This window comes from Ursus arctos, unplaced genomic scaffold, assembly GCF_023065955.2.
Source record: "Ursus arctos isolate Adak ecotype North America unplaced genomic scaffold, UrsArc2.0 scaffold_10, whole genome shotgun sequence".
NCBI classification, from domain to species: domain Eukaryota; kingdom Metazoa; phylum Chordata; class Mammalia; order Carnivora; family Ursidae; genus Ursus; species Ursus arctos.
In genome coordinates this window covers 50,411,059-50,429,203 of record NW_026622764.1, presented here as the reverse complement: position 1 = coordinate 50,429,203, position 18,145 = coordinate 50,411,059, and the positions used below count along the sequence as shown (strand labels likewise).

Genomic DNA, 18,145 nt, shown 5'->3' with positions numbered 1-18,145 from the left:
CCGGCGGACTCGGCGCGGGGCCGCTTCCTGTCCCTCTCGCCGCGCCCCCTCACGCTGCCTGTCCTGGCCGCGGCTCGCGCGGGACCCGCTGCCCGGCCCCGCGACACCCCCAGTGCCATGCAGTCCCGGCTTCTGCTCCTCGGGGCGCCCGGCGGCCAGGGCGGCCCGGCGGCTCGGCGCGTGCGGCTGCTCCTGCGACAGGTGGTGCGGGGCAGGCCCGGCGGCGACCAGCGGTGGTCGGAGGTCAGACTGCTGCATGCCGGGGCGGGGGCCGACACAGGTAACCCCGGGACAACCCCTGCGGTCTGTGCGGGGGAGCCCTGCGCCCCTCTGCACCCCGCTCCCTGCTGCGCCGCTTGGGAAGGAGCGCTGCGCCGGAAGCCAAGACTGAGAGGTTCTAGCCCCAGTCTCGCGGCTACGTGCTGGGTAACGCGGAACCAAGCGCTTGCACTCTCTGGGCCTCATTCTGTAGCCCGCGGGAGCTTCCCTAAGGTTTCTGATGACCTGGAATAGTGCCTTCCTCTTCCCTCACTGCTGCTTTTACCCCCAGGATGCTGATTTGTATTACAGTACTCGCTGGGGTTAATGCAGCAGCTCTCGGGAGAATTGTTGAAACCTGGACTTGACCTTGCCCTCAAGGGCCTGGAAGCCGAGCTGGTCACGTTCCAGCCAGGGCTAGTGGTGGCTTAGAAGTGTGCATTCTCATCAGGGATCCCATCGTTACAGTGTTTTAAATGTATACACAAGCCTTTCTGATTTTTCCAGGGGTTTTCCTTTCTCCCAGTGCTCACATCTTACTAGAGCTGAAAATCACAACTTAATTTTAAAACTCACGACTGTACAGTTGAGTAATTGAGACCCAGAAGGGAAAAGTGACTTGAAGGAAATCACACAGCTAACCAGTGACTGCTTTAGAAACACGTGCTCTTATTCTTAAGCTCAGTTTTTTCGTTTTTTGTTTTTTTTTTTTTTGCTTTGTTTTGTTTGTTTGGATCTACCAGAGCTGGTTTTAGGAATCTTTTGTTGTTGTTGTTGTTGCTATTATTATTCGTTGGAATTAGAGCATTTGTGCTCCTTAAGGGGAGGGGTGTATGTTGTTCTGCTCTTGAATGGCAGAGTGATTCTAAGCAAGATGTTGTTAGTGTCATTGTTGCTTAGAATAATGGAGGTTTTTACTATCAAGTTGCAGGTTTCATTGTTCTTTTGCAATTCCGCCCCAATACTTTTCCTCGTCAGGAAGTTTAGGTCCCATACATTTCATTCATTCATTCATTCATTCATTCATTCATTCAACAAATGTTTTTTTCTTTCTCCTGTGTAGAGTTGTGATTTCAAATTTTGCCCCTTTATCAGTTATTGTGTCTTCCAGGGTGTTTGTTTATATGTTAGACGTTTTTGTTTGTTTGTTGCTTCTTTGTCCTAGAAAGCAGAGAGGACAAGGGTAGAAGTGCAGCATAATCTATAACTTGGGCTTTGGAGTGAAACAAACAGGTTGGCGTTAAAAAAATGGGTTAGAGTCCATTTTTGCATTGTCTGGATATGGAGACTTGAGGGTGGGTTACTTAATTTTGTGTCCCAGTTTTCTTTTCTTTTTTAATTATGTTCAGTTAGACAACATATAGTACATCATCAGTTTTTGATGTAGGGTTTAATGATTCATTAGTTGTGTTTAGCACCCAGGGCTCATCACACAGCAGGTGTCCCAGTTTCCTTGACTGTAAAATGAGGATAAGGAGAGTGTATTTGATAGGATTGTTGTGATTTACTTAGTTTGTATGATTCCTGCCACATATTAATGTTCAATAAAGTTAACTTCTTTATAATTCTTAGAATATGTATTTTCAGCCATACGAGAGTTATTCTGGTTCCTTGGCTTTAGATGAAATGAAACCAGTTACTTTAGGTCTAGAACTGTCAGAACTAGCTGGGTAGGCATATGGAAAAAAGTTAATTGAGATGAACTTAGAAAAATTGTACATGAATGATACATGTTGATTATAAAAACATTAAAAATGTCCTCAAAATGATGTCCGGCAAATCAAAGTATAGTGTTTGTTTCAAATGTGAAGCTTATGAATACGTTATAGACAACATATTAACTTCTTAGACTCAGTTACTGACCCTAGCAGGATCAGACCACAAGGAATAAATTGTGCTAAACCTATTTGCTTTGCTGTTGCAAGGTTGAAGGTAGGAGGATGGTGGATAAATGCAGCTGGAACCTCACCAGAGATATGGACTCTTATTAAGAACAGTTGAGAGCCAAGTAAACAGGATGCCTCCTGGCTCTTGGCTACCCTGGGACATAATGTTGGCCATCAAGATTGGAGTGTCTGTTTGAACCAGAGGTCATACACAGATAAAATAAAACCACAAATAGCACTATGCTGTAATGAGTTACAGTTTAGGTTGGAAAGATGCTCCCAGCTGCATACACACATATGACCAGTAACTCATCTCTCTGCATGTAATTGACCTTGCTTGCTAGTAGTTTCGAGAAAAGAGCAACAAGGTACATGAACAGTAGATTCACATTATATACTGTTCTTATCTTTCCTGGATTGTATGTATGTCTTATTTGTCTTTATATTTCTTTTGGTGCCTGTCAACATTTTCTACCTAATAAGCACTCAGTAGCTTATAATGCAAAATTCATCTTTATGACTTAGTGTATGAAATAAATTTGTTTAAAGGAATATTTAAAAATACTTTTTGTACAAGAAATTTGTGTTCATTGTAGAAAAGTGGAATACAAATCCCCTAAGACCTAATTCTCCTATGCAAAGTCTTTAACTGTCAACTTTTTGATGTTAATATTAGCAGATTTTGTAAAATACATATAATATTTGTGTAAATACACATTTCTTTTTTAAAAGTGGGATCATGTATATTTTATAATTTATTCTCACTTAGCCATTATTGTTAACATATTAACAAAGTATTAATATTGCTATACATGATTATTTTAAGTAGATATTAAGCCCATGTATTTATCCATATAATTTATTTTACCAGTTTCCCATTCTTAGACATTCAGGTTGTCTATTTTTATTTTTATTTTTTTAAAAGTAATCTCTGCATCCAATGTGGGGCTTGAACTCACGACCCCGAGATCAGGAGTCAGATGCCCTACAGACTGAGCCAGCCAGGTGCCACAGGTTGTCTGTTTTTAAGTATATGAAAACTGCAATAGACATCCATCCATGATGCATTTTTTGTGATTTTAAGATTTTATTCCTGGGCTACAATAGAATTAATGACTTTGGGGAGGAGAACTAGAGAACTCCTGCTTCAACTGAGAATACAGTGAAAGGGAAAAACTACACTATGATTCAGGTCTTAGCTCTGTATTTACTAGGAATTGAACTTTGGGGAAATTATTAACCAGTCTGAACCTGCAGCAGGCTATTGTGACTCTTGAGGACATTGTGACCCTTGTATATTAAAGAATTTAGCAGTAAAATCCCCAAACAGTTGTTACCTAATAAATCATTGGGAAGACCTGTATTAGGAACATGCAGACTAACCTGGAATTTGCTGATGTATTTGGTTTTCTCCTGGGTCTAAGTTTTGTATTAAAAAAAAAAAATGGTGACACTAAATCAGTGGTTCTTAACCAAGAGTGATTTCCTTTCCTCAGGGGAAAACGTGCGTAGAAAAACATGGTTCACATAGGTGAGAGGTCCAATGGTTGCAGGCTAGATACAGGACATTCAAATATTTTTAGGGCTTGGGTTCTCTGTGCCTTTCCCCATGGTTCCCCCACTTTCCACTCTCCATTTGTTGGATTGGCTTTTTGCTGTATTGTTTTCAACAACTGCCAGGATTTCTTCAAGTGGTGGCAGCAATAGCCCTACTGACAGCCCCAGATTTTGATTGTCCTTACAGTGCACACTGTTGGAAGAGAGAACATCTTTCCTGTGAGCTCTGACAAAAATCCATGTGAGAACAATTATTGGCCAACCTTGGATCGTGTGCCTAAACCAATCATTGTGGCTAGATGGTGGAATGTTCTGGCAAGGGTTGTGCAGGATACTTACTTCTGGAGGTTTTGGTGCAGGGGTAAGGGGTGGGATGAGTGGTACTCTACCCAAACCAAATGGGATAGGTTTCGCCATTGGAGAGAGGGATTCTTTGTCAAACGGGTAAAGAATATTGAACAGGTAAAAGAAAACAGCTGTCTGCTAAAAATCAAGTGCATAATATCCAAAGGAGTTTGTATAAGAATAAGGTTATTTAAAAGATACTACTAATTATTGATTGACTGTAGAAATTATTTTCCTACAAACCTTTGGGAACTTCCTTTAAATTAGGATCATTGCAAGAGATAAAAGCAAAGACTCTAAAAGCCTTAAATATAATTTTATTTGGGAGGTTTTGTCTTTTGGATCCTTTTCAGGGCTTTTAATTTTCAAGTCCGTTCTTTCCGTGCCTGAATAAAATATATATCACTTTATTGGTAGTAATATTTGTGTGACTGTGCTATACAGGGATATAGGTTAATCTGAGTTATGTGTGGTTGTTTTTTTGCATTATTTGTAATAATAAATGTAATTAAATGTTCAGCATATTCTATAACAATCTGCACTTGTTAATTCCTTCTAGTTATTCTAATAATGTCTATTATCTTATTAACTAAAATCTGTTTAAAAATGATTGCATTTAACCAAAGTAGTGTATTTGAGGAAAGTATACATTAGTTTCTTCTGCCTAAATTATGTTACCTCTTGTGTTATGATAAGTATCTTCATTTCCCTCTAGATTAATGCTTACACGACTTCATTTAAATGAATTCTTTACAAATGACTTGATTTCTGAGCATTTTGAAAGATAGGCTGCTCTCAAAGAATACGGAAAATCAATGAACCAGGACTTAAAACAATACTCAATTAAGAAAACAGTATTTAATTAAAAGCTATAACCATTCATTCATATGTTCACTTATCAAACATTTATTGAACACCTGCTTGGTTTCAGATATTATTTTTGGCACGACGAGTACAAAGGTGATTAAAACCTAGGCCCTGCCCACAGAATGCTATGGTCTTTCAGACTTTGAAAAGAGATCTTCAAAACATTTTTCTCACTTATCTCCTAAAAGGATTTTGCAAATATGTATCCCTTTGTATATTTTGAAGTTCATATCTAGAAATTTTCCCTATAAGAATAAATAGTTGCAGAGTTTGTGTTTCCAGTGTGTTGTAAATATTGACATTTAAAACAAAAGTTGCTAACAAAGTGTATCTTTTAAATGGAATCAGAATATCCTAGTAATTTGTTAGCCACTATCTCTGTTTTGAAAAATAGATAAAAAGCTCTTATTTAACTGTCAGAAAGTTTACATTATTTTTTTATCTCCTTGAGTTTGTATTTCAATTATACTTACTCCTCATAATTTTATCTTAATATTTTTTCTTGAAATGTTTTGTCTTTATCATATTTTTCTGCAACAAAAAATGGCTCATGTTAGTACATGTCTATTGCAATTATTAAGGCACAGTTGTTCAAAGGAATATCAATATGTTTCAAATTTCTAAAAAAAACCTAAAATTTTGTGGAAACATCCTGTTAGTAATATGAGTGGTGCTTTCCCCCAGTTAAATATTAATTAGTGTAATTAATAGTCCTTAATTGAATATTAATCATTGCTACAATGTAAACAATTTCGATATACCAATATCACTCAATTCTTTGTAGAGTTTTTAGTTATGAGCCAAAATAATATATTGATTAATTATCAAAAATGTTATTTTTAGTGATCTGTCAACTGACAACTTGATTATAGCCTTTTCAGTTTTGTTCATAGCAAAGAATCAGAAACCACTTGACCAGTGCAAGCAGAGTCGCTGACCTAGCCAGTATCACTCTTGCCTCCGTTTCTGGGAGGTTCACTAAAAAGCCTTTTCCAAAATTTATTAAATGGCTATGGTCATTTCCTCACAAAGAGGCTGCTTGTTTAGTCTAATGTACTCAGAGTTGATAAAATTAACCCTTCATTCAGCATACCTTTGCCAATACAGTGTTTTTTTTTTTTTTGAGAAAATGCTTCTATCACGTGTTGGAATACTTTTTCATCAAATTTTAGTTTTCATAATTAAAAAAGATAATCTGTAACTATCAATTCAAACAGCTAAATTAGACATTCTGACAGAGAAAAAGTATTTTTCTTTTCAATTCGAATGACTGTTAATATATATTTTAAGAAATGTTTTAAAAGCCACTGGAAGGTGAATTACTGTCCACATTTTATAGGCTTGATTACTAAATGCGATAAAGACAAGAATAAAGGAATCTAGTGGTTACATATTTAAATTACCTATTTCATAATGTATGGTCATGCAGTTTTGTTCTTTAATATAGTTTATAATAAGTAATGTAATAGCAGGTAAAGTTATTTATGTAATGGAGACTACAGTAGAAGGCATGGTATTGTTCTATTAAATGTGTAGTGAACTTTGTTTATGGGCTTTAGAGAATAATTAAAGTCCTGTGTAAAAATCAGAAATAAATTCATCTGTTTGTTTAGATCTCGTGATCAAACTTTTGACATTGTATTTAGTGAAATGAAACTAACCGGTTCAGAAGCTAGTATAGAACATTTTCATAGTAAGAGTTAGAAAACAGCCATTTCATAAGATGAGGAATGACCATAATTGGAATGAATATTTCATGATGACATTTGAGAATAAATTTTTAACTACCTTTTTGAAAGATAAACATCTGATCAGAAAGAAACATTTCAAAGTTTTCCCTGTGGTTTCTATCCAGGGTATTGTGAAAATTTCGGTAGTATTGAAAACTATTTCAGTTACGTTGAAATGGATGAGCATCAGTTATACGTACTGCGTCAGACGTTCAGAGGCGCTTTGTGGGAGAGTGCGTGAAGAGTAGGTTCTCAAGATAAGTATTGAGAAAAGCCGAAAAAACAGCTTACCTTTAAGTATGTGAAAAGCCAGTTTTTTAAGCTTTCTTTGCTTTGAGCTCTCGCATCGTGGATTATCTGACAGTGTTAACTCTCAGTTCCCTACTCTGCTATGTACTATATCTGACACAGGCCAACACAGCCCAAAATAGCCCAGTCATTTCTAAAGCTACTTTTCACTTTTAGTAGGAATTTATAAGACATGGAGAAACTATTCCTAGGCAGGTGTATGTTGATTTGAATAATCTTTAAAAGAGGCTTCTCCTAAACCATAATGTAATATGCCTCATTTGTTCAGTCCCCTGGAGCAATCTGGCATCCACCACAGAGAAGTGAGTGGGAGGGCTCCTGAAAGGGCCTGTGGGAATGGAGAACCTGCAGGGCCAGTTCTCAGTGAGATCAGTGTTAGGGAAGAACACGTGGAAATGAGGATCTGAAAAACGAATCTCCTTAAGACTGCCACGCTCTGTACCCTTAGAAAGTGTGTACCCTAATTTAAAGACAATTATTGTAGAGGAAAAGTAGTCCATAATCGTGATACAGTGTGAGAAACATGACCCAGGTACTATGCTAGCAGAAAGACAGGAATGGGATTCTTTTTTTTTTTTTTTTAAGATTTTATTTATTTATTTGACAGAGAGAGCAAGCCAGCAAGAGAGGGAACACAAGCAGGGGGAGTGGGAGAGGAAGAAGCAGGCTCCCAGCAGAGGATCCTGATGTGGGGCTTGATCCCAGGACTCCGGTATCATGCCCTGAACCGAAGGCAGACGCTTAGCGACTGAGCCACCCAGGCGCCCCAGGAATGGGATTCTTGATGGAGGTGGAGAGTGTGCAAAAGGAAGAGTTAGGCAAAGTTCAGTGGGGAGATAAGGATATTTGAGGAGTAGTTGTCTGAAGCACAAGGGATGTGAGAGAGATGTGGAAGGCCTTTCAGGCCAGGGAATAAAGCATCAGTCACTGAGATAGGAACATAAGAGGTAGAGCTATTTGGAGATGGTTGGACAACATGCAATAGAAAATCTAGAGTTCTGTTTTTTTTTTTTTCATGTTAAAGTTGAGATATGTCCGGAATATGTACGGATCGTGTCCAGTAGCCTACTGATAGGTATGGAACTCAGGAGAGAGATCTGAGCCAAAGGAGATATTTAAGACTTTAGTTGTACAGAGGTCAGAGTTGGGACATTGGCATGGATTAGATGATTCAGGAAAAGCATAGCATGGTAACGGAAGGTGGTCAAGAATATCAACATTGAGGCGGGAAGGGCAAATGTCATTTTTCTCTTTGACATGACTAATTGATCACTACCCTATTTCTTAACAAGTCTAATTTCCATTGTGACGCTTCTTTGGATTTTTTAGAAGCCTTTTGCTTGATTTCCGCATGCTCAAAAAACTTCCAGTTATTGCTTTTTGATTTTTAATTCCATCTTGATCAGAAAACATACTTTGTATGATTTCAGTCCTTTGAAATTTATTAAGATTTGCTTTGCGATCCAGCCTAAGATCTAGTTGGTGAATGTTTCATGTGTATTTAAAAAGAATATGTATTCTGGGGCGCCTGGGTGGTACAGTCGTTAAGTGTCTGCCTTCGGCTCAGGGCGTGATCCCGGTGCTCTGGGATCGAGCCCCACATCAGGCTCCTCCGCTAGGAGCCTGCTTCTTCCTCTCCCACTCCCCATGCTTCTGTTCCCTCTCTCGTTGGCTGTCTCTCTCTGTCAAATAAATAAATAAAATTAAAAAAAAAAAAAGAATATGTATTCTGTCCTTGTTGGGTATAGTGTTCAGTAAAGGTCATTTATGTTGAATGGTTAATAGTGTTTTCAGATCTTCCCTGTCCTGTTTTCCAATTGATCTTAGCCAAAGGCTAAGAAGTGATTATTTTTACTTTTCTGTCCTTCTATTTCTTGTGCTTGCTCTACCATCAGTTACTGAGGTACAAATTAAAATATTTATCTATATCTAAGATGTAGATTAAAATATCAAAGTATGATAATGGATTTATCTTGTTCTACTTTTAGTTCTGTAAGTTTTTGTTTCCTGTTTATCCCCCAGCTTCCTCCTTGCCAGGTCACCACCAGAGATCTGCTGTATTCCTCCACAAAGGCTCACAGCTCCTTTTAGGAAGCTTTCTACTTTCTCTCTCTGCTTGCGCTAGGCCCCTTCAGGCCTAGTGGTGGCAATGGCTTTCTGTTATTGTTAGTCCCAGGACTCTGCACTATCCTTGCTGGTTTTCTTAAACTCTGCCCCGCCTTCACAAATGGTTCTTTTATTATACTCTCCTCAGTTACTCAGTTTGCATGTACTGTCTGTTTTTGCTGGGACCCTGATTGATAAATGGATATGTTTAGGAAAAAGTCAGTAGGAAAATCCAGTGCAAAAGCCTGAAATGAGTATGTGTCTGACATGTTCAAGGAATAGTGAGGAGACCAGGTGGCTGGAGTTGAATAAGTCCAGAGGACACTAGCAAGAGATGAGGTATGAGAGGAAATGGGGGAGCCAGATCAGAATAGCCTTTTGGGCCATTGCAAAGATGAGGATTGAGTGAGGACTTGGATTATTGGACTCCTGTTTTACTACGATCACTGGCTGCTCTCTTGAAAATAAGCTTCAGGGTGCAAGGGTTGAGACAGGAGATCTGTCAATAGGTGAGAGTTAATGCTGTTTAAATGAGAAAATGAGTTTAAGTAGTAATAAACCTCTAACTGGCTTGGGTCAACATTATGGTGGTAGAGAATATGGTGAGAAGTGGACAATACTAGATATATCTTAAAGACAGAGTCAGTGGGATTTTCTGAGGAGGCGAGAGAGAACAGTTAAGAATGGCTGAAAGATTTCTGGTCTGAGCCCCTGGAGGGATTAAATTGCCATTAGCAGAACTGGGGAATACCGTGGGGAGAGCACATTTTGGTGGAAAGATCAGAAGTTCAGTTTTGAATATGTTAGGTTTAACATATGTTAGGCATCTCAGTGTCTGTTGGTATCCATGTTTGGAGTTCTGTGGTCCGGGTTAGCGATATAAACTGAGAGCCAGTAATATATTAGTTGCACTAATGTAGGTGTAAGATTGGATGAGCTCATCAAGGAAAAGTGGTAGGTAGAATAGAAAAGAGGCTAGTAAAGAGGAAGTTGAGGAGAAGAGGAAGAGCACTCAAGGAAGACTTGGAGTCGAGGTAGGAAGGAAAGGGGGCTAGGAGAGAGAGAGGGAGAAAGGGTGGAATCCCCAGTGGTGTCTTTTTTTTTTTTTTTAAGGATTTTATTTATTTATTTGACAGAGAGAGAGAGGGAACACAAGCAGTGGGAGTGGGAGAGGAAGAAGCAGGCTTCTAGTGGAGGAGCCTAATGCAGGGCTCGATCCCAGAACGCCGGGATCACGCCCTGAGCCCAAGGCAGATGCTTAACAACTGAGCCACCCAGGCGCCCCAACCAATGGTGTAAGTCTTGAAAGGAGGCAGGGCCCCAACTCTGCCCTGAAAATCACAGCCCAGGCAGCCCAGCTGTGGGTAGTAACCTAGACGTGGCCAGTGACATGCCCTGCCCAGGACTTTGAGTCACGAGGGAATTATGCAGAGTTTACCACCGTTTACCTGTGGCAGTGTCCTTATTAGAAGATGCATCTGAAGCCTAGACTAAAGACAAAGAATCATGATTTCTGTCACTTAAAATAGTATTTTTCCAACTTTTCTACAGGTTTAAAAAATACTGTAATGGGGGAAAAAGTTGTTCTCTGGTCTTGGTGTCTCAGGTGTGGATCCCGTCGTGGCAGGGGTGGTAGCTCAGTGAGCCCGTCCTGGGGTGTGACTTTGTGTGACTGCTGGGTTTCTCCACTGCCTTCCCTGCCATGCTGTGGACTAGTAACTGAGCCTCGGTCCTTCAGTAACCCACGCTTCCCGTGAGCTACCTCAACATAACTGCCCTCACAGAAACTCCAGTGACTTTTTACTAAGCAAGTTCCAGATGGGCTTTCTGCTGGAGCAGTTATGTGAAAAGCACATAACTCACGGGAACCACAGGTTACTTGGAGTCAAGATTAAATGAACTGATGTAGATAACATGTCTGTAACAATGTTTGCCAAATAACCAGTTTTCAATAAGTATTAGCTGATGTCTAGACTAATTTAGAGGAAAAGTCCTTTGATTTACACTCTAAATAAACATGTTTTCTGTATTAGAAAGTATACCTGTGTTTTACATGATGTTTTTTCTCAACTTGCCACATAGCTATAATACACTTCTTTATCTATGAAATCTTTTTTATTTTTTTCACCAGAGTTACAGATTTCCTCACTTGTCAAGCCTCTGTCTCACATGGTTATTCTGGGAATGTATAAAGTACTTAGAAGATAGTAATCATTCAACAAATGTTGGCTGCTTTTGTTATTATTACTATGATTATATCCTTAGTCTCCAGGATACCTAAATGGCTCACAACTGGCGATGCTGAAAGTTGTGTTTTACACAGCTACTTTTTCTAAGTGTCGCTGAGCCCTTTCTAAATGAAGTCCCAGGTGCCTATGGGATCAGTAGTCTATTTTGCTGTGGGAGAGAGCAAAGCAGAGAGTGGTTTCGTCCTGCACTTTAGAAAATCAGCCAGAAATTAATGCCACTTAAAATCAGAACCATGTAGAAGTGAGAACTTTTGCCTGTTTTGCTTGCTTCATGTAGGAATTTTGGCATATAGGCTGGGGCTTTCCTAGAAATACTGCATTTTTGGATTATGTTGCTAGAGAACTTGAAGTTGTAGACAATAAAAATAAGAACCAGTAAGGATGTAAGAAGGTTGTAATTTGTGTTAAAGATGCCACCTCATGGAGGCTTTGGATGATCTTAAACAAAATGCATCCATCTGTATTGTTGTTGACTTTATTAGTATTGCTACTAATCAGAAAGTAAGGCTGTTACATCGAAAACCGGGGATGTACTGTATGGTGACTAACATAATATAATAAAAAATCATTATTAAAAAAAAAAAAAGAAAGTAAGGCTGGTTGATAAAATTCTATTGTACTTCACTTTTTTTTTTTTGCTAATGTAGCATTTAAAATGTGAATTTCACCAATGCTTTACTTTTCTATTATATAACTTCTACTTTGGACCCAAGTTTATAGTGGTTGACATAGACAGGTGTGTCTATGGGGCCAAACACAGGCAGATGTGGGGTGCATTTCTATAAAGTCCTTCTCTGTAGGAAAGGACAGTCATCGTTGAGAAAGGCGTAGTGTGTGGTTTTCTTGTCTCTTGTAATGGTATGTTTCCTTATTCTCTTTTTAGGTGATACAGTTAATATTGGAGATGTATCCTACAAGTTGAAAACTCCTAAGAGCCCAGAACTTGTGCCACAGAACTACAGTAAGAAATAGTCATTTATTTATGAATTAATAACTTTTAACTTTTCATTATGGGGATTTTCAGACATATGCAAAGCTAGAAAAAATAGTATAAACATGATGTACTTATCATTCAGTTTGAACATTTGTCAGTGTATGTCATTCTGCTTTTAACTGACTCCCATTCTGGAGTATTTAAAACCTATCCCAGACATCCATCACTTCACCCTTGAATATTTCAGTAAAACATTTATTTTTTCATGTACCATTCTTTCCTTTTTAAAATTTGGATAAAATTTACATATAATAAAATGCACAGATCTTAAGTATTCACTTCGATTAGTTTTGACAGTTTTATAAACTTGTATAACCACCAAGATTACTTTCATCACCTCTGAATATTCTTCTGTGCCCCTTCCCCTCTGTTCTGCCCTGGAAGCCAGCGTTCTTTTCTTCTACCATGATGGATTAGCTTTGCCTGTTTTTTAGAATTCTATAAATAGAATCATATAGTATAGTTTTTCTGGGTCTGTATTTGGCTTCTTTCTATCAAGATAATGATTTTGAAATTCATCTGTGTTCCGTACTTATCAGTTTAATTGCTGAGTAGTATTCCATTGTATAATATACCACAATTTGTTTACCTGTTCTGTTGATAGACATTTGGAGGGTTTCCATTTTTAGACTGTTATGAATAAGGTGCTTTGAATATTCCTGTACAAATCTTGTAGTCATAACTTTTCACTTCTCTTAAATAAATAACTAGGAGTTGAATTGATATGTCATAGGATGGATGGCTGTTTAACTTTAAAAGACACTTCTAAACAATTCTACAAGGTAGTTGTGCTTTTTTACCCTTTGACCAACAGTGATGTTCTATATCCTTGCCAACATTGGAATTTCTAGTCTTTTCCATTTTACTCATTCTACTAGGTGTGAAATAGTAACTTGTCATGGTTTTTGTTTAATAGCGTCTTTATTGAGATATAATTGATATACCATAAAATTTACCTTTTTAAAAAAATCTACCTTTTTAAAGTGTATAACTGAGTGGTTTTTAATATATTCACGGAGTTGTGCAACCATGCCCCATCTAACTTTAGAACATTTTCATCACACTCAAGGAAACCTCGTACCCATTAACAGTCACTCCTTGTTTCGTCCTCCGACAACTGTACACCCTCCCAGCCTTTGGCAATCACTAATATATTTTCTGTTTCTGTAGATTTGCCTACTTTGAATACTTCATATAGATGAGATCATGCAATACGTGGCCTTTGCATCTGACTTTTTTCACTTATCATATGTTTCCAAGGTTTATCCATGTTGTAGCATGTATCAGTACTGGATTCCTCTTAGGACTAAACAATATTCCATGATATGGCTCTGCCACTTTTTACTTATCCATTCATCAGTTGATGGACATTTGGTTCGTTTCTACGAACTATTCGTTGTTATGAATGATACTGTCATGGACATTCATATAAGTTTTTGGACAGACATATGTTTTCGATTTTCTTGGGTGTGTACCTAGGAGTGGAATTGCTAGGTTAAATGGTAACTCTATGTTCAACATTTTGGAGAATTGTCAAACTGTTCTCCACAGAGGTCACCCTGTTTTACATTCCCCTGCTCAGTGTCTGAGGCTGCCAGTTTCTCCACATCTTCACTGACACTTACTACTGCCTGTCTTTTTATTATAGCCATCTTCATCAGTATGAAGTGGTATCTCATGGTGATTTGCATCCCTCTAATGACTCACAGTCACTTGTTTGCTCAGAAACATGTCACTTCTTTTCTCAAAATTCCTTAAATGACTCCTCATACCTTAGGAACCAAGGTCACTCCTTCCCTTTCATGATCTAGTCTCAGCCTCATCTCCTGTTACTCTCCTTCCCTATTTCCAGTCATTGGACATAAAATAGATAATTTTTTGTTCACTCTTTAGATTCTTCCACTAGACTATGTGCTCCTTGAGGAAAAATGTGCTCCTTAAGGGAAAATATCTCCCTTTCATCTAATATAAGTTTCCAGTGACTCTACCTCCCAAATGGCTCTGCTGTCTGTCCTCTCCACTCTGTCTCACTTTTCTTTTACTATATTTTTTTTAGTTATTTTCTCAGTGGTCACTCTAGGGACTGTAATTAACAATTTAGCTTGAAACAACTCATTCCTATTAATAATAACTCAATTTTAATTGTGTACAAAAACTTTGCTCTAATATAGCTTTCTTCCTTTCTACTTCCTTTTTGCTGTTATTGGTGTACAAAATGTATCTTTGTACATTAAAATCTGTCATCACAGTTTTATAATTATCACTATATGAAGTTGTCTTTTAAATCAGGAGAGGGAAAGAGTTACAAATGAAAATATGTTTATACTGTCTTTATATTTACATATATAGTGACCTTTGCTAGTATTCTTTGTGTCTTTGTGTATATTTGAGTTACTGTCTAGTGTGCATTCATTTCAGCTTGAAGGACAGACTCCTTTTAGTATTTCTTGTAGGGCAGATCTACTGGTGATGAATTCTGTCAGTTTCGGTTAACTGGAAATTTCTTAATTTTACCTTTGTTGTTTGACGAATTCTTGGCTGATAGGTTTTTTCCCTAGCGCTTTGAATATGTCATCTTACTGCCTCTGGCCTCCATAGTTTCTGATGAGAAATCAGTTATCAATTTTATCAAGAATCCCTTCTAATGATGAGCCACTTGTCTTTGCTTTCAAGATAGTCCATTTATCTTTGTCTTTTGGTAGTTTGTGATGTGTCTAAGTGTGGTCTTTTTGAGTTTGGCTTATTTGGAGTTTTTTGAGCTTCTTGGATATGCATTCTAATGTTTTCCATTAATTTGGGGGCATTCTTTTGTAATCATTCTTCATTATTATTTCTTCCCTCCTCTCTGTCTTTCTGGGACTCCCATTATATGTGTGTTAATATACTAGATGGTGTACCATAGGTTTCTGAGGGCCTGTTAATTTTTCTTCATTCTTTTTCCTTTCTGTTTCTTCGACTGGATAATCTCAATTAACCTATTCAAGTTTGCTGGTTATTCTGCCTGCTCACGTCTGTTGTTGAGGCCCTTTGGTGATTTTTTTCATTTCACTTATTGTAGTTTTCGACTTTAGAATTTCTATTTGAATCTTTTTTATAATTTGTTTCTTTATTGATATGTTCTAGTGAGGTATTGTTGTCATACTTTAGGTTTTTAGACATGGTTTGTTGGGTTCTTTGAACATATTTATAAAAGCTAATTTAAGGTATTTCCTACTAAGTTCAGTATCTGGCTTCCTCAAAGATAGTTTTATTGAATGCTTTTTTCTTCGGTGTATGCTACACTTTTCTATTTGTGTTTCTTACCATTTTTTTTTTTTTAAGTAGACCTATTAAGTAGTTTAATGTGACAGCTCTGGGCATCAACTTCCCCTCCTTGCCTAGGGTTTGGTTTGGCTTCCGTTGTTTGTTTAATGCCGTATGTAGACTGTTTTTCTGCAATCTGTACTCTTTGTCATGTGCAGCCACTGAAGTTTCTGCTCAGTTAGCTTACTGGCCCGCCAGTGATGGGACAGAGATTTCTTAAATGCCTCAAACAAATCTGTTCTAGTTTTTGCCCAGGACCTGTGTGTGCCTGTTGGACGTGATTTCCAATGAAGCTCCAGAGGCAGCTTAGAAGTTTATCTTACTGCTTGTGCAAAGCTTCAGTGTCAGCCAGAGGTGAGCTGTTAGGCCCTTCTCAGAAGTTTCCCAGACATATGCATGGCCTTCTAGATTCCTAGACATACACTGTAGTTTTTTAAGCCTTCCTTTGGACATCTTATTCCCAGTTTTTCCTTTTAAGTTATTTGTTTGTTTTTTGGTCATCCTTTTGTTAGCTCCAACTGGTTTTGGTGCCTCGGGCAGCTGTGATGTTAAACAGTTGTTGATTTTTTTTTTTTTTAATTTGACAAACACCCTGGGGTGTTTGCACACTGGGAGCTCTTAGTGGGTCAAATGAAGTCAAATTCTAAAAAAGGAGCTTTTCAGGGAGCTGTTAGAGAAGTCAAGTAGGGATAGTTTTCTAGGGCTGGGATGATTAGGAAGCTGCAGCCCTGTGCTGTCCCCTTCCGTGGTGGCCAGGCTGCTGGTTTTCACCAGCATTGCGGGCGGTTGGTAGTCAAGATTACCACACAGCTGGGGAGAGAAATGGGAACAGGACAAGTTAAAAGACCACAAAACTTACAGTTCATACGAAGGTTCACCCATTTTTCTTGGATAAATGCTTGTCAGATTGTTGAAAGTCTCTTGTTAATTTCTAGAGTTCTGAAAAAATTAATTTTGACAATTTTTGCAAGTGTTGCCATTGCTTTAATGGAGGAGTGGATTTTCAGAGGTCCTTACCATGCTTTTCCAGTAGTTCACTCCAATAGTTCACATCCTCTCATGGCGGTTTTAATTTACATGTCCTTGATGAGTAATGATGTTCAAGATATTTTCTTATGCTTACTCGTTATTTGTATATCTTTTGTGATGTGTCTGTTAAAATATTTTGCTTATTTAAAAAAGCACATTTTGCCTTTTTATCATTGACTTGTAAAAGTTCTTCATATACTCATGACACGAGTCCTTTCTCATATCTATGTATTATGAATACTGTTTTTTCAGTCTCTGCCTTGCCTAATTATTTTCTCAATGGTATGTTTTAGTTGACAAGTTTTGATTACATAGAGTTTATCTTTTATTATGGTTAGTGCTTATTATGTCTTAGAAATCTTTGCCTACCTCAAGGTTGTGAAGATTGTATTTTTTTCTAAGAACTTTATAGTTCTGTTTTATTTCAAAGGGATAGGTCCATTTCATCTCAGTTTTAAAATTTATTGACATTTTCTTCATAATGTAGCCTTTATTCTGCTTTAAATATCTGTAGAGTCTATATTGTTATTCCCTCTTTTATTCCTAATATTGGAAATATGGGGTGTTTTTTTTTTCTCTTTTTAATTAGCTGTACTAGGGGTTTATCAATGATATTAACTTTAAAAAAATAGTTTTTCATTGTTGATTTTTCTCTATTGTTTGCCCATTTGTTATTTCACTGATTTCCACTCTTTACCATAACTTCCTTACTTTTATTTACTTTGGTTTCTATTCTTTGTCTAACTATTTAAGGTAGAGGTTCAGATTATTGTTTTTGCCCCTTTTTTCCTGATGTAGTTGTCCAAAGCTGTAAATTTCCATCGAAACTGTGCTTTAGCTCTGCCTCACAAATACTGATATCTTAAATTTTCATTATTATTCCATTCAAGGTATTTCTAAAAATTACAAATTTTTTTCTTTGCCCAGGGGTTTTTTAGAGGTATGTTTGCTTATTTTCAGTATTTGGTTTTTCTTTATCTTACAGTTACTGATTTCTAATTTAATACTGTTATGGTCAGAGAACATAGTCTGTAGAGTTTCGGTTCTTTGAAATTGAAATTATTGAGACTTAACAATCAGTATAAGGGCTTCATTGATGAGTGTTTCATGTAAACTTTGAAAAGAATTAGTGTTCTGCTGATATTGGGTGTTGTAGTCTATAAATATTAATTCGGTCAATGTTGACAATATTGTTCAAGTCCTTTATGTTCTTTTTAATTTTATCTACCTCTTTAATCAACTGCTGATAAAGTGGTGTTAAAGCCTTCTATTATCATTGTAGAGTGTACATTTGTTGCCCTTTATTCTAGTAATTTTTATTTTGTGTATCTCGAACCTCTCTAATAGGTATGTACACATTTATAATTGTTATGTCTTCTTTATGAACGGTCCATTTTATTATTATGTAATGCTGTCATTGTCTGGTAACAGTTTCTTTTCTTAAAGATTATTTTGTCTGATAGTAATGTAAACCACACCATCTTTCTTGTGCTAAGTGTTTGTATGGTATGC

The 18,145-nt window shown here is 37.5% G+C and overlaps 1 protein-coding gene across 3 annotated transcripts in view; it reads left to right on the top strand.

The window, feature by feature from the left end:
• The first annotated feature begins 25 nt into the window (after positions 1-25).
• The window catches only part of VWA8 (von Willebrand factor A domain containing 8), a 336,953-nt gene continuing 318,833 nt past the window's right edge, over positions 26-18,145 (top strand). Inside the window, exons 1-2 of one of the 3 annotated variants that reach the window (XM_026493342.4) lie at positions 26-280; positions 12,191-12,268. In XM_026493342.4, coding sequence (XP_026349127.2) covers positions 118-280; positions 12,191-12,268 — 241 coding nt within the window. In that variant the 5' untranslated portion in view covers positions 26-117. Of the gene's footprint in view, positions 281-12,188; positions 12,269-18,145 lie in introns of those variants that run through there. The other 2 variants (XM_057308352.1, XM_044381840.3) reach the window with 2 other exon arrangements.